Source organism: Pungitius pungitius, chromosome 6, assembly GCF_949316345.1.
Source record: "Pungitius pungitius chromosome 6, fPunPun2.1, whole genome shotgun sequence".
Lineage (NCBI taxonomy): Eukaryota > Metazoa > Chordata > Actinopteri > Perciformes > Gasterosteidae > Pungitius > Pungitius pungitius.
In genome coordinates, this window is record NC_084905.1 from 14,068,128 (window position 1) to 14,095,551 (window position 27,424).

Consider the following 27,424-nt stretch of genomic DNA (forward strand, 5'->3'; position numbering starts at 1 on the left):
CTCTGGTCTAGTAGACTCCTCCTCCCCTGCCTCACTCCAGCTCGTTTTTTAAGTTTTTCCCTTGCTCTCTGTAACTCTTTATTTAGGATGACAGTAATGTGCAGTGAAGCGAAAGAATGAAACAAAATAAGTTTCAGTAAGCGGTGTGTCTGTGTCACGCACAGAGCATGCAGGATGTAGTGAGTAATCCCAATTTGTTATGTTCAGGTCTCTATTCTTATACTCACGCATATTCCTCAGGAGTTTACCGCCCCACTGCATCTTGTTAATGGGATGTTACAGTTTGGTTATTGCAGACTGCAACAAAGACACACTCAAATGAACAGATCAGAGTCAAAGATGAAGTTCCCCTGTTGGGATCCCCTGTTGAGTGTAGTATGTGCATATACAGTAGGTCAGTAGAACAAGGAGAGGAGGAGAGGTGAAATGTTCCTCTGGAGAACATGTGTTGGTGCCCGGCAAAGGTAAATCTTCTACAAAGATATGTGTGTGTGTGTGTGTGTGGGGGGGGGGGGGGGGGGGGTGTTGGTGGATCAATACAGAGCAGTTATCAAGAGATTAACCCCATCAGCGTTCCATGAGTCCAATCAGAAAGACTCTTCCTCTCTCATTAACTCCCTCACTCACTCCACGCAGCGTCACAATGCCTCTCTCTCATTGCGTCGCATATGACCATGCATGTGTGTGTGTGTGTGTGTGTTTGTGTGCAGGGGGGTGTCCAGCTGCCCATGACAGATGGGGCCATTACAGAAATAGCCAAGGGCTCAGACATACATGCACAATGATCCACAAGTACATATTTATTCCATTAAGGAATGACCATTTCACACACACACACACACTGCTTCAGTTCCAGTGCGTCACATGCAAACCATCCCAACAACCCAACTAACTAACTAATTATCCCTGCCCTTGTGCCTCTTCGCTCCTTCCTTTCCCCCTTCCTCCTTCCATCCTCCGCATTCATCAGCGGGCGTTCTGCTGTCAGAATGCAGAATGGTGAAGGTAAAGGTCACGGTGGCATGAAGGAGAGGACGAAGCCCAAAGGGAAGTGGCCCGACCTACATCCCTGAAGCCGACCACCACCCTGCTTGTATCCAAATAATTAGGAGAGAAAGGCAGTCCTGATGGGGTCTGGATTTGCAGCACAGGGTGGGGCTGCCTTTGGCGACCCACTCTCACACACACACACACACACACACACACACACATTTAATACAGCAGGTTGGCTGGCAGCAAATGAAGGCCATAGTAAGTAGCAAAGGGGGGGGGTCTGGTGTCTGGAACCACTTGAGACACATGCAAAAACACACACAAACCCATGGATTGATCTACATCTCCCAGCTGTCATCTCAGCCCTGCAGAACGTGCAGATTTTGTGCTGCAAACCTTGTGTGATTTCATTTAAAGTAAAAAAAAAAATAATGTAACACACCTGCTTCATTCTTGTATGAAGTATTTTTACTTAAACTAGCATAGGGATATATTCATTTTAGATTTTGATAATTGAATGAGAGGAAATGACTCAAACCTTTTTGGAATCTGCCTGGGCTAGTAAACTCTAATATTAGCTAATTAGCTCGAATAACTTCTGACCCGAGGGTTCAGAGTGCGGTAAAGGAAAAGACATGCACCTCCTTTCGGAAATAGATCAATGCATTTATAACACCCGAGGAGTCGGATGAAGAGGAGGAGAAGCAGAACTTAACTGTGTTAGATGAGATCAGTGGGAGAGATCCTTGTACACGGGGCACTGTTTGAAGCTTTTCCTCTCGTTCCCCATTCGAAGATGTGCATGTCAGCCGTACGCCACCTCTGACTGTGTCTGTGTGTGAGTGTGTGTGTGTATTTACGTACGTGCATGTGAGCGTGCCCTGCTGTGTCGAGCATGTCAAATATACTCTTGTCCCCTTGAAGAGGCCCCAACGATGAGATCAATCAGAGCGCAATTGAGCAACCAGAGAGGCGAACCAGTGATGCACTTAATGTTAGGTGTTGTCATGGAAACACAGGGTGCAGATTTTCCACTTCATTGGCTGCCATAATTCTACAGGCATTTCTAAAGATGATTTCCAAGAAAGGCAATTGAAAGACGGGAGGGAAAGTTAGTCATGTGTCAGGCGACACAGCGAGACACAGAAATGAGAGATTTAGTGTAACACCATTCTTCAATTAAATTAACCTTTGTTCGTGTGTTGGTGTTAGAACAATGCACTAGATTAAGTAGCTTCAAGCAGTTCTATTATGTATGTTAACTTTATCTGGTTAATAGCATAGAATGGATAGTCCCCAGAGAGCTTTCGCTGTTCTGCATTTAGCCTCAGAAGGGCAATTACACGTTTCTCTATTGCAATGTAGTCGCAAACCTGCACACACACACACACACACACAGACACACACAGACACCTTTGATGAACGAGCAGAGGATTGGTAGTATCACCCCTGTGACAAAAGGTGACTCTGGATTGAACGGGTATCATACCTCACCCAATCAGTAGATCTTTACTGCAGAGACAATTTTAGGCACACAACAATTCACGTGCATACACATTAACTGAGGAAATAGGAGTTGCTTTCTTCCCCCTCACCATATAATCTCACATCTTCTCGAGTCACACTCACTCAAGGCATATCCGCCGCTCTTTATCGTGCCCTTTTCCTCTCAACACCCACCGGAGACCCACCGTTTCTAGCCCATCTTTCAAGCCACGCCACCTCCACCTCGACACGTCATCCCTGGGCTCTGATCCATTACCTCTTTACATGAGCGATAAAGCTCGCAGCAGTCTATGAAATATAACTTAGGCCGACTACGAACTTGAGTGGTGTCAAAACTGACCTGAGGGGAGAGAGAAAGTAGGGAGGAAAGTAAGGATTTGAGGCAAAAAAACAGCATGAATTGTGGGACATTATTCCTGAAGGTGCTAAGCCGTATCACCAGAAAGAACAGGACCGTAAAACAACTCAACATTTCACACACACACAGATGTTCTCACTAGCTCCAACTGCAATGGATCAGCTCAGCTCTGACCTATTCAAATGCTTGGAGGAATACTGGCTTTATTACAAGTACAAATGCAGCTTGCCGGGTACTTTGGAGGAAAATGACTTGCCCACCACCGCAGGCACTCAGGTTCAAACTCTGGCTACCATGTTTCTGGCTATTGGCCCTTTGAGCCTAATCGTCAGCATAACAGATAGTAGGCCACAAAGGATCACATGTTTGTGACTCCGCTGATAACTGCTACTGGTTGGCAGGGGTGACCACATAGAGCTCAGCGTGCCTCCTGGTGAAGCAGCTAGTTGGCAGATTGTTGTGTATCGGAGGTCTTAACACTCCTCAGGCTAACAGAGGGAGTTATTAGCATCAGGATCTGCAGCACACAGGGACAAAAGAAGAACAAACGCAAATCAAAGGAAAAAATACTATTTTTCCATTCAAAACGATTCTCTCTGATTATTTAGGTATATGTGAAAGATCAGTTCAGTTCTTAAGGGCAGCACAAGGTGAAGCAACATTTTGTCACCACAGATGTTATAGCTCTTACTCTGCATAGTTAATTGGTATCATCCATCCCTTTTTTCACATTTTAGTAATTTCAGTATAAAGTGCACGGAGCATGAACAAAATTTACATATGCACTTTTTATGCTCCAGCGCGCTAATGCATGATTCATGATTTACCTACAAACATGCTCAAGGAGACAAAGACATTGAGCACTTTACCCTGCATACAGATGCACACACTAACAGTGCATACCCTCTAAACACGTGCATGCACACTGGTCAATTTGCATGCTCCATAACATCTACATGCACACCCTCATATATATGGACCAATATTCTGCAACCAGACAGCCTCGTTGAAGTTGGAGGCACGACAGCCTCCCAGCACCAAAGGCTGGAGCTAGCATCTTCAGAGCCGCAGACAGGATGAAATGATGGATATAAGTCGGTGATAGAATGAGAGACGGTGATGGTTGAAGGTGCCGGGATGATTGGACACATGATTGGAGTGGGGAGGTGATTCTTTCAGAGCCGTTCTTGATTTCCAGCACTTGATTTTTAGAAGCACTAGTCCATGACAAAGGGGCAGTTTGCCGATCCCATCTGGCTTTAGTTTTCCTACTTGTGCTTTTCAGAAACAAAAGAGCAGCACTGAGACAATTATTTTAATCAGTGTGTATGTCTTTGGGGGTCATATCATTTAACACCACTGATATTCGATAATTCCAAACTCATCCTGTTTGGTACCACGTGTCAGATTTTTAATTTTTCTAGTTAGGAACCCTCTGCAGTGGTTGCCAGGTATCCTATTATCCCCCCTCTCCCAAGTGTAGACAGCTGCCATGGTGCTGAATTAAACCCAAATATGAAATCAAGATTGCCAGATTGATGCTCATCCATCCTCCAAGGAATACTTACATCATCCTAAGTGTCTCGCAGACCCTCCAAACTCTCATTAATGCTTGTTAAAGCAATTAGGTTTGACGTGTGTCAGATTTATAACCCACCCCTGTGTGTGCTTCTGTGTGTGCATGTACATGTGTTTGTTTTATTCTGAACAGATGTGAGCATCTGCCATTGCAGATAAGGCCATTAATGTGTGTCCAGAGGTGTATGTGGATGTGTTGAGTTTTTAGGCAACAGCTGTTGTTATTTGCTGTGTACCCTGTTTGCACATTTCACTTTTGACTAGATCCCACACACCCTGCTTTGGTTTGTTCGTTTGTTGTTGTAGATGTGAACATTCACAGATTTTACACATACAGTATTTAAAACACTCCCCAACAGAAGCTTAAACAATTGCATTTGGTGACACAAATTGTATCACACGCATTCCATTGGACTCCAAACGGCTTTCACAACACAAACATGGAAACCACTTTAAACATTAGACACAAACTGCTCTTCCCACAGACAGCACTCATTTAAAGCTACATGTCGACACTTGCACATTTTTCAACAGAAGTAAGGAAGGGCACCAAACTAGATGATAGAGTAAAGGCCGACCCCTTTTATTAAACGAATCATGGAATGCAGACCTGCCATTCGGGAAGTTAGATGTTGGGTAATTATTATGTCTGCTGGCCTTGAATACAAGCAGTTTCATACTAATGATACTGCTTCAGAAAAACACCTTTAGAAATGATTACATTTGACATGATCACCAATCCAGTTCTGTAATAACCAGTTTGTTGCACTATCCTTCAGTCTCTCTTTGGTGTTTGGACCAACTCTTCCTATGTAACTCTAGTTGTATTACTTTACTGTAAGACCGTTACTTTGTCACTGCACATGAACCCGGGTGTCATTGCAAGTTTGGGCATTAAGGAAGTCTCAGAGATATTTTTGGATTCCTCTAAAAAAACTTTTCATGTGTTGTTTCATTTATTTCATTCATTCATGACCCTTGACCGGAGCTTCTCACCAGTGTGCTGCATTTCACTACCTGACCACCAGAGTGCGCTGTGTGATGGGATTCCCTTTACTCAGCTCACGGTTTTCTTCAATAATGAGTCCGGGGACATGGATGTTCAGTTGAGTTGCATTAACGGAAGAAGAGCAGTCCGCCGTGGCCTTATGTTGGAAGTGGTGTATACGTCCTTCTTCCTGTAGCTCCTTCAGTAAAGTGTCGGCTACAAGAATCCCTCCACAGCAATAAGTGGTTATTGAGAAGGTCAGCACTGTTGAAGAAGAACTCCAGACATTGCTTCAGATTTGCGCCAGTCAGAAGCAACTTGCCTCCTCCTCACCATGTCCTGTCTGATGTATGGAGCCAATAACCAGAGACCTTCGGCTCTAATGAGCAGTGGTCTGCTGCTCTGCTGTTTGTGTGTGTGTGTGTGTGTGTGTGTGTGTGTGCTGGCCTTTGGGCCCCAGTAAACACAGAGCTTTATTGGACAACTCCACCGCTCTTCTCATTCGTCATCACAGCTTTCGGAGAGACATGAGGGTTTGTGGAGGGGACCAGGTGGGGAAGGAGGAGAGTGTGGGTTTGTGTGTGAGGTGACCAGGGAATGGTGTTGTGTATAATTAATGACCTCACCCTGCTCCTCCTGCTGTCCAAGAGGGGGACAGTGAGTGGGTAAAAGACAAAGAAAGGAAGTGAAATCAAGACAGAGAAAATGACAGGAAGGGGTAAGGGCAGGACAGCAGGGGACAAAGATTGAGGGAGGGAAGCATATGTTAAAGGCTGCACTTGATTAATAATTAGATTTGGCAGTGAGCGAGTGGCCGTCCCATTACCCCTGCTGTCTACTGGAGGGGCTATTACATATGATTCAACCCAATGAATCCTCCTCCTCCTCCCCCAGTCTTAAATATTTCATGCCCCCAATATTCAGCCCTTTCCCTTTGGTAGCTTCAGGTGCTCCTCTGTTCCCATGGCGATGACGCAAGCAGAATGTTAATAAGTCGTAATACCAAGGGACAGGACCTTGGCTTGGAGGGAAACCTGGGACTGATCACAGCCTGCCTGTCACAGCATATCTTTTTTTCTGAATGCTGCGAAGGTGAAGCGGTGTAGCAAGGACAAAGGCAAGACAGGGGTGGGAGGCGACTGCTCTGTCTGGCGGGAGACTCCAGTGGAGGATGTAGCCCCAGGGGGTCAGCATGCCCCCCCCCCCGTCTGTCAGCCACCCTCTCTCTCCGGTACCTGCCTTGAATCCATTTCAGACATTAGGTCTTAATGTTTTCCCCGTGAATCATGCAGAGCACCAGCTGAGTGTCAGTACTTCAAACCAATCCGTCGAAAACCACACGGACACACACTGCACCGCTGGGATCGGCCATGTTACCATCACAAGGATGAGAGGGCTGACCTGGAGTAACACCAGGAGGTGAAAATGATCTCCTCAAATTACGCCCGTCTCTCCCTGAACCCCAAGGGCTCTTCTCCTCCCCGTCTGCTCGTTAACAATGACAATCTGCCGGAGCCATTTGACCAGCGTCCACCATTGGTTTGCGTGGCACCGGTGCACCTGTCAGACGCGTTGAGCCCATCTGTACAGTAACAAGCAGCCTAGTCCCACGCCTGCAGCAAGAGGCGGAGCTGGCACAGTCTGGCTTGTGTTACTGCAGCACTCCAGGGAGAGGCCATGCATGTGTGCTGTGGGTTATAGAATGAAGACGCGTTCGGCTCATTGGAAAAGCAAGGAAATGTGAGAATGAGTGTGTGTGCGCGTGTGGGTGAAACGATGTGCACAGGTGCAACCTCTTCATACGTTGCATTTGTTTGTGCGCATATTTTGTTAGTATGTGCTTTGCACTTGAAGGCAACTATTTTCAGAGGAATGAAACCACTTTTGGCTAGTGTGAGGAGTGTAGGGAAACGCTTCCGTTGTTTTCCTCCGTCAAATGCTTGACTTGTTTTTTTTGGGAGTTTGGGATTTTTAATAATCAAAATTGAATTGTATTACATCCCCTTTATCATTGTACAAGTGTAATAGGTTTTAAACACTTTATTTAGTGCAATCTACATTCTATACTTAATAATTAAAAAATGGGGATCCACTAGAAATTCCCTATTATTAAAGCACACAGACCCTCACACACGCACATACAAATGGTGTTAACCCATGTTTCCTCCTCTTTTCCAGTGTCCCAGTGCTGTCCCCTGGGAGTACGATCATGTATGACCCATTTCCCCTCATGATCTGGTCTGTTAAGATTAAATATGTAACCATATCATCAAACATTTAGCTCTCTCGCTGCTACAAATCAGTTTCCTAATCGTGTTTGCACTTTGGGGACGGGTACTCACGCGCACGTCTTGATCCTAAGTCAATGTGAGTGTGCTCTCCGCATGCTGGAGTAATTCTTAAAGGTTGTGCACATTTCCCGCTTACCAGAGGGTTATTTGTTAAATCAGTGTCAGAGAAACAATGTTTCCATAGCCACTTAACGACGTTGGTGAGCACGTGCACGTCTATCCGTGTTTATTCCTCTGCATCGCATAGAAACCCTCTCGGTACACGGTAAAGTGGGCTAAGTTTACTGGGGCAGAAAATGCAGGAGTGTGACTCAATCCAGCGCGCCTTCGTACAACCAGTCTCTAAAATATGCCTCTATACATTTTGCTGTCTGCTCAGTGTCTCTCAGACACACAGTGACGCCGTGGTGAGAGGCTTGTATGTAGGACAAGAAGGCCGTGAGGGTGAGGTTGTAACCGACTGTGTGCGTTTTTTTTATCCCCCCCTGTGACAGATATTCAGTTCTGACTTTTTCCTCCTTTTCCATCATTCAGAAAGTCTTTACTCAGATATTTCAAATACCAGATACTCTGGTTGGTCAGAGTCCACAAGAGTCTGACTCAAATCCAAGGTCACTTTCACTGCGGCACGAATGACATAAGATAGCAGACAGTGCACCTGCCGCTCCCTTCACAGGCCTTGCTAGAAATCACACACACACACACACACACACACACACACACATGCCTGAGCTAAGAGAGATGCACAAATAGAGGAGCCATTCACTGTAATGTGAAATGACAGATTTGGGTTGCCGAGTGACACAGCAAAATTCAGATTACTAGCAGCGCAGCAGAGAATGACTTAGCAGAATCCCTTTCATCTGCACTTCTTGTCCATCATCACTCGGGGCTCACAAAAAAAAGGCATGATTGATGGAAAAGGAGGAAAAAGTCAGAACAACTGAGAGCAAAGGATGTACTACTGAGAGACAAAAAAAGGCCGACATTAAGATATTTTGATGCTAATAATACAGGATGTAGTTGTAGGAACTAAACTCGTGTTTATGTTTGAAATACATTTGGTCAACGAAACCATTTCCGGTAATTTGGCCAAAAGCTTGTGAGGTGCAGTGTGTTGCATTCTCTACAGACTCTAACACCTTCTTGTGCATGTGTATAAGACTTCCAGTAAACCCTTTAGACTGTTAGCTGCAAACAGGTGCTTAAGAGGCTTTATCAACATGTCTGGAATAGATACTATTTTTGAATGTGTGAGTGCAAACCTCAAACCACTTGGAATATTGCCCAGAGTTTGATTAGATCTCTATTTGCCAGGCCAGGTGGCCATCACAACAAACAGGGCTCACACAGACACACACTCTGCACTCTTCCTCTGAACGGTCAGAAACAGAAAGCTGGTTAAGGACAGTTGTGCGATGCACAGTCTCAGATGCTGCTGCAGCCACCATTCTGGGGTTCTTGCTGCTCACTGGATTAGCGGGACAGTCAACGAGGACACCGGTGGTGAAGACGCATGGAAAAACTCCTCCGACTTAAACTGCCTCAGCACGATTCATTTTAAGGTACTCCAAAATGTTGTAACCGAGCTGACACTTGTCTGCACATGTATGATAATGTTTGTGAGGTAGCATTCACGCTACGTAAGCTATTGTAAGTTCTTTATTCAGATAAATCTGTGCATGGCTCCACAGCCTCTTTTGTATAGAATCGCACAGTAATGTCCTTATGCAAATGTGCGTTGATATCCAACATGTTGTCTGCTTCTGCTTAATATGCAAATACTTGAGGTGTATTCTCTGCTCTCTGTGATGAGGACTGCTGTAAACATTGCACCGACAACTCATTCCACCACCGATTCTGCAGAAATCTGGGTTTTAACCCCATGCAGGCCGCAGGGCCATCTTGTCCTGTGTCGCCTCTCTGTTGGGGGCTAAGCTCTTCGCTAATGACCAATGCTGAGCTAGATAGGCCTCATGCCGCTGTTGACTGCATTCAGCCTCCACGTGCCACCTGCTCAGTCTTAGTGGTAATAAACTGTCCATCTCCAACACATTGGAGGGTATTTATAATGCATGAGAGGCATTCAGATGAGAATTAGGGGATATTTCTGAGTTATTAATGGTGTGGTGTTACATATTCACAGCAAGCAGCAGCATTAGGAGCGACTTCAGGAAGACAGGCAGGCCTCCTGAGGGCAACAAAGCACTGATGGATTTGTGCACTCTATCTGTAACACTAAGGGTTGTGTGCTATGATGAATGTGTGCGTATATGTGTGTGCGCGCGGGACCCCGTAGACTCGGACATGCTCCACTGCTCCTTGTCGTCCCGTCAAAGGCTTGATGTGACGACCGATGAGTGGCTGGGGCCAGCCGACCTCACACCCATGAGAGGTCGCAGAGGGCAAAATGTCATTGGCACTCTGGGTCTGTAAGCTTTAGGAGGAGGATAGGGGTAGGACACAGGGGAGAGAGATATGATTAAGAGGGATGTGTCTGAGACACAGTGGAGCTAAGAGAAAGAGAGATGAAGCAGGTGGAAAAACAGGTTTTAATATGAGACATGGAGAAGGAGTTGGTTCTGGACTGAAGGGCAGAGGTAACCGTCACAGTCCTTTCCTTTCTCTGCACTGTCCTCACAAAGCTCTGGCAAAAAGGGGAAAAAGACAAAACCTCAACATCCAGCTTCTTATATGAGGACAATATCAGAATCAGTGTCATTATGTTACAGTAAAAGACAGGAGACATCTGATCACTAACCAGTCGCCTCTTTGCTGATTTCCTGTAACTTGTTTACCTTGATGCATATAAATTAACTTTACCTTCTCCTTAAGGCCCGTTATTGCGTTCAGTCATATCCAGCTAAACTCACTTCTCGTGTGTGACTCAATCTCTCTGTATCTTCCTTTCTGGACGAACAGAGAGAACGGGGAGTTCATTCTTACGGCGTTTGCCAGAAAAACAAAAACAACCGTCTCCATGGAGCGTCCTACTAACGTCCTTCCCATCCACCCCCCCCCCCCCCCCCCCCCCCCGCTTACCCATCACTGTTACATAAGCTTCCAGTCATAGATCCAGGCCCATATCGCTGTTGTTTTCGTCCTGTGTGTCTGTTGGAGCCTCGGTATCCAGGGCCGGTGCTTAATGAGGCCCCGACAAAGGCCCATTGATGAGGGGCCCAGTGTGAGAGAGGATGACCCCAGCCAAGAGCACCCAGAACTGGGCATCAGCTGCCCCAGGCCCTCCCTCCACACAAAGACATCCACTGTGGACAGAGACCTGAGAGGGCACAGAACGAAACAGGGAGACAGAGAGAGAAAGTTGAAAAAAGAGGGAGGAGATAGATGCTGTGTTCTAATTGCTTAGAGAATGTGACACAGAAAGAAATTTAAAAAAAAGAAACAGATGTGATGACTTCATCACTTAGTCGCTTCTTTGACCTTCAGCTTAAGCTTCCTCTTCCTCCTCCACAAAGCATCCGAAGACAGTGAGACCACCCCCTCTCTCCTCCCTCTGCCAGGGAATATGTATCTCACCCGTGGATCATAACTGAGATCTGAACAGAGGGGACTACAAGGCTGTAGTCTGTCACAAATCCTCATCGGGAGAGCTCAACGCACTGAGGAAAACGCCCGCTCTTTTTCGGAAAGAGTTTGAGCATCAACGCGAATCCAGCCACGTCCGGTGGAGATGGTCCTGTTTGTGGATCCGATGTGGGCTACAACGGCTCGTTTTGGGATGCTGTCTTGGACTGAAAATGAGAGCTGAATGTGGACAAATTAGGCTGGACGGATAGAAGCTATGGTGGTATAATAGTTTGGAGAGTTGGGATGTCACATGACTGGCATGGCTTAACTACCTGATTTAAGTCATCTGTCAGCATCCCTTGAGAACAGCTAATGTCAGAGAGAAGGAGAACAGAAGATGAGAGTGTGAGTCTTCATTTTGTTGAAAAACCTCTTTGTTATTTTGGCTGGTGTTTTTTGGGGGATCGGCTAAAGAATGACTCTTGCAACACGACTGGAGGACTTAGAGGTGACCCTGGAGCACATGCTAATGGATGTCTTCGTAAGTTTTATTTTCCTGCATTATTTTGTCGTTGAATTACGTATAATCATATTGGTTGTTTAAGCCGTGATAAAGTGCACTGTGACTGAATGTATTAGTTTTAGTCTTCCGTCACCACACTTTTCTCTTCTCTGTGCTTAACGTGACCGGTGACCTCTTCGGTGCATAATTGCAGTTTGAGACCAGGGGTCAACATATGTTCACATCTTTTTCCAGATGCTTTCTCATTAATTGGCATAAAAAGTGTGCTGATTAAATATCAAACTTTGCTGAAGGTAGATTTATTTAAATAACCGGCTGGCGAGGAATGTAACCTGCACTGCGTGGCCAAAATGTGACTCAACATTGGGTTTGCCCACTGAGCTTGGGAATGTATACTCAGCATGTGAGGCGCTTTCATCCGACCAACTCATAAGTATTAAATCCACTTATATTAATGCTTTCTTTGGTATGTGGTCTTCATATTCGTCTGCATGTAGCCATAAATCATTTGAGGAAAGGAGATTTCCAAGTGAAGGAAGTGAGGATTGAAAAGGAGGAAATAGGATGAGGAGAGGAATTGAGAACACCTAATGGATGTGATTGTGAGTTTTGTATTGCCCGTGACGCTTGGTTAGAGGTAGATTACTCGGGGCCCCTGTGGTTTACAAAGCATTCGGCCTGCAGGAATGAAAAACTGCTCAACGCTGCAGCCCTCATGCACACAGACACACACAAGACATCAGAATCCCTGGTTGCCTTGATCTGCCGGCTGCTGTAATGAGTTTGGTCGTTAAGCTGCTGTTTTCCTTTAGCATTGTTTACAGGGACAGGCATCTGTTGGGGGGGGGGACAGTAATCTGTCCTTTTGCGATATATACTGTGCTTCCTATGAACTCACATTCAATGACATGTGGATACACGCCGCTTGAATCCATCCACCTATTTTGGAGATTTGGTCATTTTCGTATATCCAGTAGATGGTTTATGACCGAAGTAATAAAGACTAGCTTTCAAGGGCAGAACTGGATTTAGATTATAAATGGTTTCATGTCTTTTGAAAAACCCTCTTCCACATTTCCTCTCTGCATCCTAATTAGACTGCTTATTTATTTATTTCTCTAATTGCTGGAAGAGATCGGAAAACAGAGGTTTATCTGGCCACTTTGCATACTTAAATGAGAAATATTCAGATCGTCGGCACTCTTTCCAGGCTGCTTGCTTTCTGAGCTTTCATGTGGCATATGCACACAGACATCCAAATTTGCATGTACGCGCGCACACACACACACACACGTGCGATTCTTACGGGAGTCTTAAGACATGCAGGCATTAGGAGAGAGGAGGCCTGGTTCAGTGGACCATCAGATAAAGGCCGAGCTAGTTAAAATCTTTCATGGGAAGTCTTACAGCAGCAGACATGTGTCACGGATCAGGAATCTTTTATTGCAGGAAAGTGTTCCAAAACCGGTTAACAGTAATATATTATTTTTAATCAACCTTTTGTGTACAGATGGACAATGCAAGTGTTACAAATGTCTGTATGTGTGAATTAACCCAGGAGTAATACAGAGACAGGGGTTGTTAAGGGAATATTAAGTGTCATTGGAATAACAACAGTGATTCTCCATCCTTCAGTGGAGAGCAGGACCTCTAGAGCCCTCCCCAGGATGCTCACAGCTACGTTCATTAACGAGTGCAGCGTGAATGCATAATTCAGGAAAGCTGAGAGGATCAGAGGCAACAACCTTTCTTTACAACCTGTTTTACTACAAGAAATGGAGGTCACTATTTGGTTGCCTTGCAGTACTTGCAGGAAGCGTTGAGTTGAAGGGAGAGATTTAAGGCACGCGAACGCACACAATATGATCATGAAGTCAAGGCAACTTGTTTAGAATCCCCCCCCAAAAAGAAGTCTGTTCATTACAGCAATAAAAAAATATATCTTTGTAGCTTCATTTCATTACATTTTCAATGTAATTCACATAGTTACACAGCACAATCCTTAGTGTTATTTTTCCAGTGTTGGGCAAAAGTGTTGTCATTATAAAAATGTAATGCATGGGTTATAATGCAATGTAAGTCGCTTTGGATAAAAGCATCAGCTAAATAACATGTAATGTAATGTAATGTAATATCCAGTGTCAACATCAGATTCATTTGCAATTCATTTGCAATGTTCAATTGCCATGTTCCATGTCAAAGTGTCTCTGAGCAATACACCTAACCCTGAATTGCTCCCTGGCTAAAATGTAAACTCCATGTGTTACAAATGCAACATAAGTTGCTTTTGATAAAATCATCAGCTAAATGACGTTGTATTCAACACTGAGCAGATTTATTTTGACACTTATTCCGAGTTAAATTGTTAACACTTCGTTGAGTGTTGATTTAACACTGACAAGATTTGGACAATATAAACACCAGCTTAGAGTTAAAATTGAATCTCACAGAGTCAATTTAACTCTCTGAAACTTGCTGTGTAGCAGCAGTCATTGCTGCTGCTACACATTGCTGCCACATACACAGGGACAAGAACCTTTGACATTATCTGCTGTGATTGATTTTTTTTGTGGCTGCTGTAAAATGTCAGTTTGTGGCTTCAAATCAACTTGGACCAGAGCTGCTGTGTATTGTGTTGCCAGAGACCGAGAGACAGAGAGAGAGAGAGAGAGAGAGAGAGATGGCAGCTCCTCTTGCAGAGGCTGCCTCACAGTCTCACAGGCTCACAATCACGTTAGGCAATGAAGCGGCGTGATTAAAAATGCATTCGATCCTTGTGTAGCCTAATTGAATCTCCTCCTCGTGCACCCGACAAACGTCTCCAAAACCCCAAGTCCTCCCCCCCAACATCCTCATGCCTCCTGTGATGCACTCCTTTAGCCAGAAACCCCCCTGAATGAAACATCTCTCTCTCTCTCTCTCTCTCTCTCTCTCTCTCTCTCTCTCTCAATCCTCTTCCTCCAAGATCCCTCGTTTGCTCCTCCATCCTCCTCGCCCCCTCTGACAGAGGAGGAAGACAGCTGGATGGGATTGTTTCCTGCTCCTCTTTCCAGCAGCCATAAAACACTGGCTCATGTCTTTTGGGAGGGCTGGTCTGCCACAAAGGGCCTTCGGTCTGTGAGAGCACAAACCCTGGCGCAGACTGAGACCTTGAGAGTTCCATGAAGAGATTGTTCTCCTTTGGCACCGTGGATGGGTTGTTTCCGATAGAGGCTATCGACTGAGTGTATTGTGGGTTAGGGCTGTTATGCAACGGGTGTGTGCTAGTTAAGTTGACATGCAATGACCTCCTCTTTCTTTCTCCATCCCTCTCTCTGTCTCTCTCTTGCTGTATCTGTCTCACCCCCCTCCCCTTCCTCCATCCTTTCGCTCATTCTCTGCTTCTTTTTCCAACAAGCAGTTTTTAATGAAACTGGTCGTGGTATTGCCTTTTTTTTATACCAAACAGTTTAGAGGGAGACCGTAAAAAGAGAGGGGGGGTTGCACGTAACAAAGACAGCTAGCCCGGATGGAACTGGGCACGTTGAGGTAGCAAGCCGATGCCGTTGTTTACACAGATGGATTTTAAGGCTGTGCCTTGAGGATTCTATCCTATATTGTCAACAAATCCAATAAAAATGCTAAAGCCAACGTTGGTAAATATGTCTTTTGATACTGAATGAATGAGTTTTACCCAATTGTGTCTGTTTCTCAAAATGTAGATATTTAAAAACATATAGCAAATATATTATTAATTGATCATTTTATTAAAGAGGGTACTGTGCTTTTAAAAAATATTCATTAATCATGAGTGGATAGTGGATTTATTGGGGAATAGTTTCTGTCACAGATTAATGCAGAGAGGCAGGCGGTAATGACTAAAATAAATGAAGAAATAAACGTCAGTGCCCATGTTCTTTGTCATGGAGGAAAATCATCCAGTGCAAAAGTGTGACTAAATGGTTTTAGTTTAGGGCACTGAAGAATAAGCTGAAAGACTACATAGAGTAGACTGAGTGGTTTTATGTTATTATAGAAAGTTCTGGGAAAGCGTTAGTTCTAAAAATGAATGACAATTTCAGTAATATAGTGAGATTTAGCAATCGCAAATGACTCATTTTCTTGTCTTATTAGCTTTTCGGCTGCAGAATCACACATAAATATAGTAAAAACAATCATCATCAACCTAAACCTACTGTATGTGACCATCGTTAGGGTAATCAGCTATTATCATTCAGCATTAAATCTCTACGCCACGCAGGCTCCAGAGTCTGATCAGCTGCAGAGGCTTCCCAGTAGACTCGGGTGAATAATTCAGAAGCCTTGTATGCTAGTGACTGGGCCAAATTACCCATCCAGTGCGCATTCTGTTCTGCTGTTGCCTCAATAATAGGCAACTGATTGGCCAATTGCAATGCAATATTCTAATTCCATTCAGGCATGAGTGACTGCGTACTGGCAGAGTGCGAGTGTTGATGTGGACGGCACCCGGACAAAAATACAGTTACTTTTCCCCAGGCCCTGGGTTCGCACCTTATCGAGGTTATGAACAAAGCACATTTAATGATGGACCTGTTTTTCTCTCCCTTTAGTGCCACTGGCTGAAATTTTAATCGCATTGAAAGACCCACAATTTAGAAATGCAGTATGTGCACACATACACACGCGGTCACATTTGCTGAGCAGATGTTGTGTCGCTGGTCCAGGACAACCTGCCCCCGGTATTCCAAAAAATATACAAATCCTCAGAAATGTAATTACGTCCCAGTTTTCACAATGACTAACACAAAGGTCCCTGTTTCCTAAAAGAATAGCAACGCTCTTAGCCTCTCTGTTACCTCTCTGTGCATGTAAGAGTGTTTCCCAGGCCCTTCTTTAAAGACACTGTTGAGGGGATGATAATTGAAGTGGATGCTCCCCTGTGGAGAAGTCATTATAATTGGTTCTGGCCTGATGAAGGGTGGGAGACCCCGCTCCCCTCATGAGGTAGAGAATGGCAAAACTGCGAAGCACAGGCAGAAGCACAGGGTGAGAAATGAATGAAATTACTCTACCAGGGGGGTATTGTTTGGCTACATGACTGTTTCTCTGTGTTTTTTTGTGCAATGGTGCTGCAAATCCCCCATTGTAATTTGTGGAGTCTTGGAACATAAACATTCAACCCCCCTCCCTCACTGCCTGGGACGGGGAGAGATCCAGCTTGAGGGCATTTCCATAAACACACCCACACACAAACACAGAGAGGAGCAGGACCGTAGGGATGAGTCAGACAGCCGTGGGCAGAGACTGGCTGGGTTATCAGGGTAAATTAATGTGTAACAGTGCCAGGAGTCTACAATTGAGAACCATCGCTTCTCGCTATTACAACCAGGAACAAGGATTCAGCAGACATGCACAAACACACAGTAGAAATGAAACCCAGTCGGCTTTGTTTGCACCTCCCTCATAAGCGTGGCTTAAATCCAGGTGCAAATGTCCAAAAGGTCCAAATGCATTATTAGCCATGGGGGAATTTCAAGGACAGCTGGTGCAAACTAATCCACCATTTTCTCAGAACCTCGCAGCTTTTTGCGGGAGTCGTGTATTTATTGTACACGGCTTTGTCTTTCACAGGTTTTTCATTGCTAAGTGCAAATCCCATTTGCCGTTATTTTTGCGTGCTTGGTGACTGAAATGGGTCATTGTGCGTCTAGCCTGAGGCATCACGAGAAATGTTATTGCTTCTTTTTTTTACATTTAATTTCCTTCCGTCAAGACGAGGGCTTATCACCTCACCGGATTTGAAGCAGTGGAATTTAAGTAAAAAAAGGCGAGGGCTGTGAAGGAGAACAAACAAATGCAAACCACACTTAAACTGTTCATTTAGGGGAGTGTCTTGTCATCTCCCTGTCAAGGTGTCCTACGAGCTCCCTATTAAAGCTGCAAGGTTTTGTCTCCCGAATCAGCAGTGGCACTTAATCTCTGTCATCGCGATTTGAATTAACATCAAATGCACACATCAAGCAGAGCACCAGGAACAGTGCAAACAGAAATGGATGGTGATTTTTGGTTCCCTTTTCGATTCCCCCAGAAGGTCAGCTTTGAGACCTGGATGTCTGCGAACAAAGTTTATAAATAGCCCTTTGATATTTCTCATGTAGGCCACCGTCACTCACACACTGACGTGGGCCAGCGTATTGAATAAATAATGCTTTCTGGGGATTACCACTGCAAGATGATTTCCCCCTGTATGCAGTGTGTGTTTGTTTGTGTGTCTATTAAGGTGTGACTTATACAGTATCATGTCGCCAAAGCCACTGTAGGTGCTCACTTAGAAAGATGATGATGGAAAAAGGCTCATTTGCATGCTCATTTTGACATGTGGCTTTAAATCTGATTGACCCAGCATCAAATCACCTCGTAACTATAATAATAAATCCAGATCACACCGGCTTACAGCAGCTAGCTCACACTGGACGTTAGCCGCTATATGCATTAACCTACTGGCTGTATATACAACTGCATATTTGTGTGTGTGTGTGCATTTGTGTTGATCCACTTCAGTTGATCAGCTGATGGTCCACCATTGATGTGCAGAGGCAAACAGGGCTGAGAATATGACAGTAAGTCACTATGTGCAGCTGTAACTCATGAGTCCAATAACTTTAATGGACGTGTAAAGACCCCCGTCGTAGAAACAGACCACTGACTCAGCTCTCCATTGCTGCAGCCACCACGATAAAAAAAAAGATCTCTGCCGGAAGCAACTAAAAGTCCACAACTCCCTCAGCTCTGTGTGGAGAGAAATCGGGCCAATTTGCACACTATATGCACGCAGACGATGCACCAAGTGATAGACTATTTGCATGGATGACTGCAAGGATGGATGCGTGTGTGTGTGTGTGTGTGTGTGTGTGTGTGTGTGTGTGTGTGTGTGTGTGTGTGTGTGTGTGTTCCTCCTTTGTGTCCCGAGTCCAGACAGTGCACGGAGAGAAAGCTGGATGTGGGATTTTCAAAGATAATCTCCCGACCAGATGGCAAAACATCCCATATTCCTTTTGAGGTTCCCCACGTGACCCCCCTGTGAGGGCTGAGCGTGTTTGCGGTTAGTGGGCGTACACCCTCGCGCACAATTATCATCGGATCACGTGACACAAGCGCGTATGCTAATAACAGCCGTAGCGTCACATTAATCCAGTGACCTGGTTAAGGCCCCCCATCTGAAGGAAGTGAGTGTGGGAGGCGGGGAGAGAGGAGAGACAAAGCGCGCTCCCTCTCCCTCTCACACACACTCTCACACACTCCCTCACCTCCCGAGCGGCACACTGGATCCTAGCTGGGCAGAATGGGAAGTGTTTTAGCACTAATGGGAGCGGAGAGAGGCACATAGGACCAGCGTGGGAGCGCTATACTCCCGCACACACGCACACGCAAACGCGCGGAACAGCACACGCTACTTTTCTCCCATACACACCCACGCGCAGAGCTCGCGTGAAGCCCGCCGCCAGGCTGGACGGGACGGCGAGGACACCCACGTCACACTGTCGCTCACATGCCCGCACGCCCACGGACGCGCACACTCCGGAGCGCGGCATGGTGGTCCAGGGGGCGATGACGCCCGGGAGGACCCGGCGGCTGATGCTTAAGCTGCCGGTCGGGACTCTGCGCAGGAACAGCGGGGAGAGGGTAAGAGTTTCTCCTCCTCCTCCTCATGGACTTCGTCTGTGTCTGCCGTTTGAGACCGTGTATCGCCGTGCTGTTGCGCGTGTGCGTGCGTGCGTGTGTGTGTGTGGGATTTCTGGGATAATCCACGAGAGGGTATTAGATTTGAATTGGTGGAAGGCAAGTCAAGAGCAAAGCTTTTAATCTCCACAGTGGACAATACTTTTCTGTGTTTCTGTGACCGTCTCATGTCTCCAACTTGCAGTCCTCGGTTTCCAAGGTTACAGGGAAGTCTCGCTGCGGGGGGGGGCTCTGTCTTTTAAGACGAGTAGCTTCCGTTTTACCAAGCAAAAGCACAGGAAGACTTTTCACACGCACACGCACAGACACGCACTGGAAATCAGCTTGCCTTCAGTGTTGTTTGTGTAAATCCAGTGGGCGTGCACTCGGTGGGAGAAGATAACAGTTTTTCAGCCATAAGGAATGTGTGTTGCAAAGTTAACCTTTATGTTGGTTGTAAGGACACGCTTAAACCTGCCAGGTGATTCACTTTTTGTTTTCTTCCATGAAGTTGTTTACACCACGAGACAAGTGTGTGTGTGTGTGTGTGTGTGTGCGGCTGACGAATGCAGTGTGTATACAGGTGATGAGCTGGCTCATCCAAACTGCATTGCGAGGCCTTCCTTCTTAAAGATTCTATGTCTCCCCCCTCAATGTGATGCAATGTGACTCTAGTCTCATTAACATGCCTCTCAGATTGAATGTGACTTCTGAGAATCGCTGGTCTCTTTGTAGTTCTCCCTTTGATTTAGCGTGTGCAGGGCAGATCCAGTTATACACACCAGCGCACACACACACTGAGCCCAAGCAATCATAAATCTTACAGCGTGGCTTCTATATTGGATGTAAATAGCTTTCACGTTAATAAGGCAAAACATATTCCAGCCTCTTTCCAACACAAAAACAAGTCTTTTAACCTCACACAGAATCACATCAAATCGGTTCATCTGCTTCTGTAGTCGGGTAGCACTGAAGGAACCAACTGCAGAGGTTGTAACACGGGTTTAGAATTTGTTCTGATCCATTCAGGTTTTTCTATTCAAAGAGTTCAAGGGTGTGTGCGTCATTAACTCCGTAGCGGCTGGAAAACTGATTTGACTTTGATCGAACCGTCTGGCTGCTGCAATTCTGCTCCCGTGGAAGAAAGTGAATATTCACCGTCCTTTTTCAGAGAAGTAATTGCGTACGGTTGATTGGCTGGTGCCTGTGCACATACGCACTCATTAAAATCACTTTAATTAATTGAGAACAGCAGATTTAGTCAAACAGGGACGAAGGTCTCTCTCTCTTCCCTGATTGCTCTTTCCTTCTCTGCCTCCGTTCTTTTCGCAGACAGATGTGTGGAGACGGATCGAAAGGGGAACTCAGTCAAGTCACCTGTCAAAGTCTTCGCTGAAATACCTTCTAAACACATCTGCAGCTTTGTCCTGCTCTGACTTGTCATGTTTGATAACGGGTTACGTTATGCCTTGTGCAACTGCAGAGCTGCACAGTATGCAGGCGGCATATTGCAGAAAGCTGTGTGCAGCGGACTGAGCAACGTGGGATGTCATAGTGCAACTGTTTATGGCTGCAGACCTCGTTGCGGCCAAATGTGTTTTTCACTCTTGGTAGCTTAATTTTTCATATCCCTCAGTATTCCCAGTGAACATGCTGATGTTTGAGAGGGCACATCACCACTGGCTAAACACCTCTCCAGTGAAACCTCGACAATTTGTTAATTTGGCTACGTTTTCAAAATGGATCCAGATTGCAGAGTGAAAAAGGCGATCCACTTTTTTCATCTGTGCCCTGTCACTCATTCTAATGCAGACGAATAGCTTTACGTCTGGGTAACTTGTTTCTGATCGATGTTGGTTTCTATCGCGGCTAATTGAGTAATATTTACACGGAGCGCAAAGACAGCTGGGACACATCTGAGCGAAGCAAGACCCGTAAACTCCAGAACAATAGGAAGGGAGGCAAACTTCATACGCTCCCATTTGATCTCTGAATCTCCCTGATTGTCTTCTCCTACTCCTCTTCGTTGTGGCTGACACTTGAGTCTTCATACACAGGCTCGTCATGCTTCTTTTCCTGTCGAACCCACTTTTCTTGCACACCCGTCATTAGAACAGCTACTTAGTAAAACAGGCCAATCATCAAGAAATGCACCATGATGGAAAAAAATGGGATAGAAGCACTTATCCCAGCGAAACACTAGGTGTTTACAGCATAATATGACAACGATAAATGGCATAGTCGGTTTTGACAGTGTAAAACAGTTTTTTTGGGGGGGATATTTACTGTTTAGATTACCTTGGTGAGCAGTCTGAATTAGGATTATCCTCCGCCGTTGTTGTCCTGATATCATGTTAAGCTGCTCAGCTCTTTTCTGTGACATTAAGAACAAAACAAAAAACCAAACAAAGAAGATGCATGGGCGCTACGAGACAGAGCGAGGCGTGCCTGTGTGTTATTTTGTGTGTGTGTTTGGGGGGGGGGGGCTGTTCTAAACAGTTGAAAAATATTTCAGACGTGAGGAGGAGGCCGAATGGTTCTCCAAGGAAATATGTTGTTGTCAGGAGCGCCGCAGGGGAGCGAGGGCTTAAAGGTGGGAGGGGAGGATCACTGTCAAAGAAGACACTCGCACATGTTCAAAACACACATTCATGAGGCACACAAACACAATAACAAGACTTTAGCACCAGGGGTTTGAGAGCTAGAAGCAGCCAGGCAGGCGGCGAGGCTCGGGGGATACTGATCGATCCGCGACACCCTTTAAACATCTCGTCTGCTCTAATCAGACCTGAGAAGGTCAGCTCTGGACTCTGGCATTCTGCGGGTCAGGTCGCCCCCTCTTCTTGTTCCTCATCAGACTGATCTGATTGTCTGGACATTTGAGTCTGGAGTCATTTAAGTAACTGCAAAGTTGATGTGGACACAGAAGGACCGACGTTTCCAAATGAGTTCCTGTGAGTTTAATTGCATCCCTTTGTAAGCACATCTCAGTTCTGGGCTCTGGGCTTTTGGCACCCACAGCCGGCCTCGCTACAGTATTGATTCCCGGGTTATTAATCTGCCCCCTAGACTGTAGGAGAGAGAGCTGTGGTCAGTTGGTCCAATTAAAGAGACAAAGAAAAGCGAAAAGAGGGGAAGAAAAAAGGTTGTAAGAATAGCTGGAGCTAAAGACTCTTAAAGGCCCCTCTCGCACCACTCCCTGTTTGGCATTGAAAGGGGACCCCCCCTTTCTCCCCTAGGCTGCACAGAAGGAAGAATGTTTTTGAGAAAGGGAGGAAGGGGGGGAGCGCGAGGGAGACTCCCACCCTCCCCTCCACACTGCCTCTTTCATCACGCTTTGCTATGATTTTTTTTTTCTTTCCCATCTTCTATTCCCCGTCCAGAATCAACCCCCCCCCCCCCCAGACTTAGAGACGTGCAGCACAGCTGCACACGAGTTCAAAGTAAATCTGAAGAGAGCGCGATCGAACAATGAAGAGATGATCGACTGTGAGTGAAGTGCATCGTTTCTCTATGGAGACAGTTTGCAGGGTCGCCATGGCGAGAGCGGGCTCCTCCGTCCTCTACCAGAACATCCCCCAGTGGAGGGATGGATGGGATGTTTTCATCCTCTGCCACCTTCATGCAGAGCTCACAAAGATCTCTTAATTATCTCTGCGTCTTAGAAACGACTGTGTGCGGAATCCTCTAGAGAGAGGGAGAGAGAGAGACATCACAGAGAAAAGGAGGGAAAAGGATGAGTGTGGTTTGATGGGAAGATGTCTGGTGGATTCCATCTTCCCCCTAAACAGGATGTGGAGACCCCTAAAATGTTCCTTAAATATCCCAGCACAATCTGCTCCCTTTGTTAGACAGAGATAACACGACTCAATGAGAACGGGGGCACTGTCTGTGACTCACTCACATGAAGGGGTTTATTCATAGTGTGTGTGTGTGTGTGTGTGTGTGTGTGGGTGCTGTATATGTTTGAATCCTGCTATAACAGAATGAGAGAAATAGAAAGTATAAAATGATACAAAATGACAAAAAGACAGAAGATGTGTGTGTGTGTGTGTGTGTGTGTGGGGGGGTATGTGAGCATGAGCGACAAAAAACGCAGTGGGAAAAGGTTGGAAAGAGAGGAGCAGTCTCTCGTGGGTGTACTGCAGTAACGTAGTAATCCTCATTAATATTTATCTGCCAGGCAAAGTGGAAAGAATGATAAGCTTTGGAGTGTGTGTGTGTGTGTGTGTGTGTGCGCGCGTTTTCTTGAGTGTACACTCTTTGTGCATGTGTGTATAACAGTATATAGCACTTGAACTAGGTCAACTTCTTGCCTACTTCAAAGGTTTTGTGTCATCGTGGAGGCTTCTCGCTGCATGTGCGTGCAAAGTAAACAGTATTTTAATTATTCCAATACACACATATTAAAACAAAGCTCATGCACAAGAACATTCTCACACACATAAAAAAGCTCCCCGCTTTCGTCCCCTCTCGAGCCATGTTATGTTTTGATATTGATTTTCTTGCCTGCACCTGTATTACAATCACATTATAGTAGGACTGATCGGAATTGAATTTCAGACTCGGTCTATATATGTATGCCACTTATAATCACTGTCACTGTGGTGGTTGTGTATGTGTGTGTGTATGTGTGGTTGAGTGGGTAGAAAATGAGACTATGAGAAGGCGTGCATTCGTAGTACCTCAATAACTTTTTCCCATGTGCACTTTTGTGAATTCGTGTGCTGTAGTGCTTCGGTTGAGAATGGTGCAAATTTATAGTGTCTGTGACCCATTTCCCTCCACTGCTCTCTTTCTCTCTCTCTCTCCCTCTCTCCGACTTGCCTACACTCTAATTCAACACGCCTGAGTGGAGATCAGAGAGCAGGAGAAAGATTGAGAGATCGAGATGGAGGAAGGAGAAAGTTATAGTGCGGAAGTGAATACAGAGGGCAGCAGATGGAGCAGGGAAAGTGTTGAAGTTTATTCATCATCAAAAATGTGGATGAATGCAAATTATCTTGCAGTTTGGCTGTCCATCCCTCGGCAGATAGTGTCTTCTTCTCTCTGTCTCATTACTATGGTAACGACCGGCCAGCTGACACAGTGCCGACTGTTTACACCAGAGGGCCCGTGTGACCTTTCCCAGGATTCGGAGGGACACATTGCACACACATGAAATCATGGGAACGGTGCACTGTCATGCCTAGCATACCCCTCCCTCCCCTACACTAACAAATATTTACACCCCTCATAATCTCTAGTGGCAGAGAGGTGAACGTGGAGCTCCGGCCGACCCCCGATTCATTTTTTGGAAAATCCTCACTTTGGGAAGGCCACGCATTCCTTAAAAGCTTTTCAAGACAACACTGAGAAAGCACTGCGAGGCCCTGAGATTGAGAGAAGGAAAACCAGTGGGAAACCAGTGCTGTGGACGAGGGGGTCTCGGAGACAGTGGTTGGTGAAATGAAGTACTTTTTGAAAGTTTATTGCATTACTGTGGTATGGGTTAGGATTATGATTTGTGTGCGTCTGGATCCATTCGAAAATGGAAAATGTCAGAGAGAATCGAAAGTTTAAAAAAAAGAGAGAGGAAAAAAGGAAATATAATATTTACTTAATGCACTATATTTGATTATGGCCAGAGGTAGTAATATACTTATGTTCATGTTATATTCAGTAACAAAAAATGTTACAAGCACCATGGAATGGATTTGTAGGCACACACATACACACACAAACCATCTCAGCAGTAGAGTAGTGACCTCTTGCATCGATAAACCCCTTCATGAATCAAAGTGGGCTACAAAAGACCATTTAATCCACCTACAGTCAGAGTGGGTTTGGGAGGAAGGCAGCGAGTTACTGTAGAGCACCGAGCTATTGAATTTTCTATTGATCAAGGCTTTCTGAGGAAAGTGGAAAAAATAATTCAATTTGGTTGTATAAAACCATCGGGTATTTTAGCTTGTTTTTTTTCCCTTCAAATGTCCATACTGACATGTAGAAAATCCTTAGAGAGACACAGAAGATCAACATTAGGCTGCTGGAAATAGAAAAAATAGTCGATTGTATTCAATATCACACACAATACAAAGGACATTGATCATGTACGCTTTATTGTTTCAGCAGTGTTGTTAAGCCAAGTGTTTATCACAGACTGGCAAGGACACACACACACACACAGATTGAATGCTTGGCACAGGTCGCATGCGGGGGCTGCATTGCCTCCGTGTGGCCATTGTTGCAAATGTAAGATTAGTTTCAATTTGGCTTTTTATCTCCAATAAAAGTTGGACGTAATCAAATATATTTACACGCTTTGCTCATTCTGTGCTAGGTGAATGTGTGAGTTTGAAGTGAGCAGCAGATAAGTTGCACTTTCTTGGACCTTTTTGGAGGACGGGTCGGGTCAGGACACTTCAGGCCGAGGACAGCTGGTTCAGATGAAAATTATTCTGCTTTAAAAAAAAAGAAATCTGGACACAGTCCCAGTGCTGTTGCACAGTAAGATACTGTTAGCTGGGAGACCAGATATCAGCATTTTCTCTGATCATAACCATATGTTTGGCTGAAAGTGTCCATTCGGACCAGGTGTGTGAGGACGTGTGCAGCCTCCTAGCAAAGCGAGACCGGCCGTCTCTCCGTCTCTCCGCCACTGGACTGGTTTCTCTCGCTGTGAGCTGCAGTGCGAGAGTGCGTATCACTTTAAAAAACAACTACCATTCGGGGAGCCCAAGAGACCAGCTGCATTTGCTTCAGTGGGAATGTTTGTGTTTGTGGCGTACGGACCAACGGACGGAGTGTACTTTGCTTCGGTGGGAAGAAAAGGGAGAGGGGAATTGAGAAAGAGAGTCAGCGGGGACCACCAGCTATGTGGGACTGGGACGGACGGACCGGCAGGGCTTGACCTCGGGTAGACATTGGACCACTGAATCCCAGAGAGACCAAGAGGACGGAGGCAGGAGAGGAGACCGACCTGCCTGACTAACCTGTGGAAGTCTTCGTGGCCTCAAGAAGACGGTGAAGGCTAATTCCTTCCAATCGCTGGATTTGATCTATAACGTTTCACCTGTGCGAATGGAGTTTGATGTGATGTGGACATCTCGTTGATATCAAATCCCACTGCCACACTGCGTGTGCCTCCGGAGCTGTGGTTCTCATCACAGGGGCGTGATGGAGGCGGTCTTGATGGGCTTAGACGAGGCAGCCTGCACTCGGCAAGGTCTGCTGTGGACGCTCACCTCCACGGCCCTCCGACGCCTCCGCGTGCACGCCAGGAACCTTCCAGCACCCACGCATCTCTTGCACACACACAGGTGTGTTTTAAGGCCACTCTACCAGGTAGGCTGCTCATCACATGCACCCGCCCAAACTGCGGAGAACTGGGAATTATTATCTTCAAGTTTTTCCGCTTTCTCCCTTGGAGGTTGAATATTCAGCCGATGATTTACCTTAAGCCAGGTATGTCCTTCAGCCGATAGGCCGAGGGCCAGAGACGCGGGCGGGGTTAAACATGACTGATTTGTGCCTTTTAAACTGGGTTGGATGTGTTGGCAGTGTTTCTGCCACTGAACTGGGACACATGCTGACATATAGTTTCGTAACAGGTGCACAGGGAGAGTTTTCGTGCCAGCTTCGGGAAACACTGTTGTGTTTTACATTCTTTTGAAGACGTTTTTCCTCTCAGGAAGCAGACCCCTAACAGGAAGGTTTGTTGCTAGGGTCACTAAAAAGGAGCCGGTAACTAAGCTGCTAAGCTGGTAAGTGTTTCTATGGATAGGTGAAACACACACACAGACGCTGTTTCATGGGCTGTCTGGCTGTCTTACCATGCGACCCTCGCCTCGCACGCCTTCACACTCTGATGAGCACAAAACAGTTCTTGCTTAAAAATGATTTATTTTAATTGTTTTAATTTAAAAAAACTGCGTCTTTTGGGCCTTGTGTTTGTCCAGATGTGATTCAGCAAAACAGTTGATTAGTATTCTCTTCAG

The 27,424-nt window shown here is 45.7% G+C and overlaps 1 protein-coding gene across 9 annotated transcripts in view; it reads left to right on the plus strand.

Moving 5' to 3' along the window:
• The window catches only part of frmd4a (FERM domain containing 4A), an 89,302-nt gene that overhangs the window by 19,325 nt on the left and 42,553 nt on the right, over positions 1 to 27,424 (plus strand). For 2 of the 9 annotated variants that reach the window (XM_037452578.2, XM_062563043.1), the window contains exon 1: positions 18,933 to 19,409. The exons of 2 other annotated variants lie outside the window; for them this stretch is intronic. In XM_037452578.2, the coding sequence (XP_037308475.2) occupies positions 19,317 to 19,409 (93 nt within the window). In that variant the 5' untranslated portion in view covers positions 18,933 to 19,316. Of the gene's footprint in view, positions 1 to 10,961; positions 11,784 to 18,932; positions 19,410 to 26,108; positions 26,772 to 27,424 lie in introns of those variants that run through there. 5 more of the 9 variants (XM_062563042.1, XM_062563040.1, XM_062563044.1 and 2 more) reach the window with 4 other exon arrangements.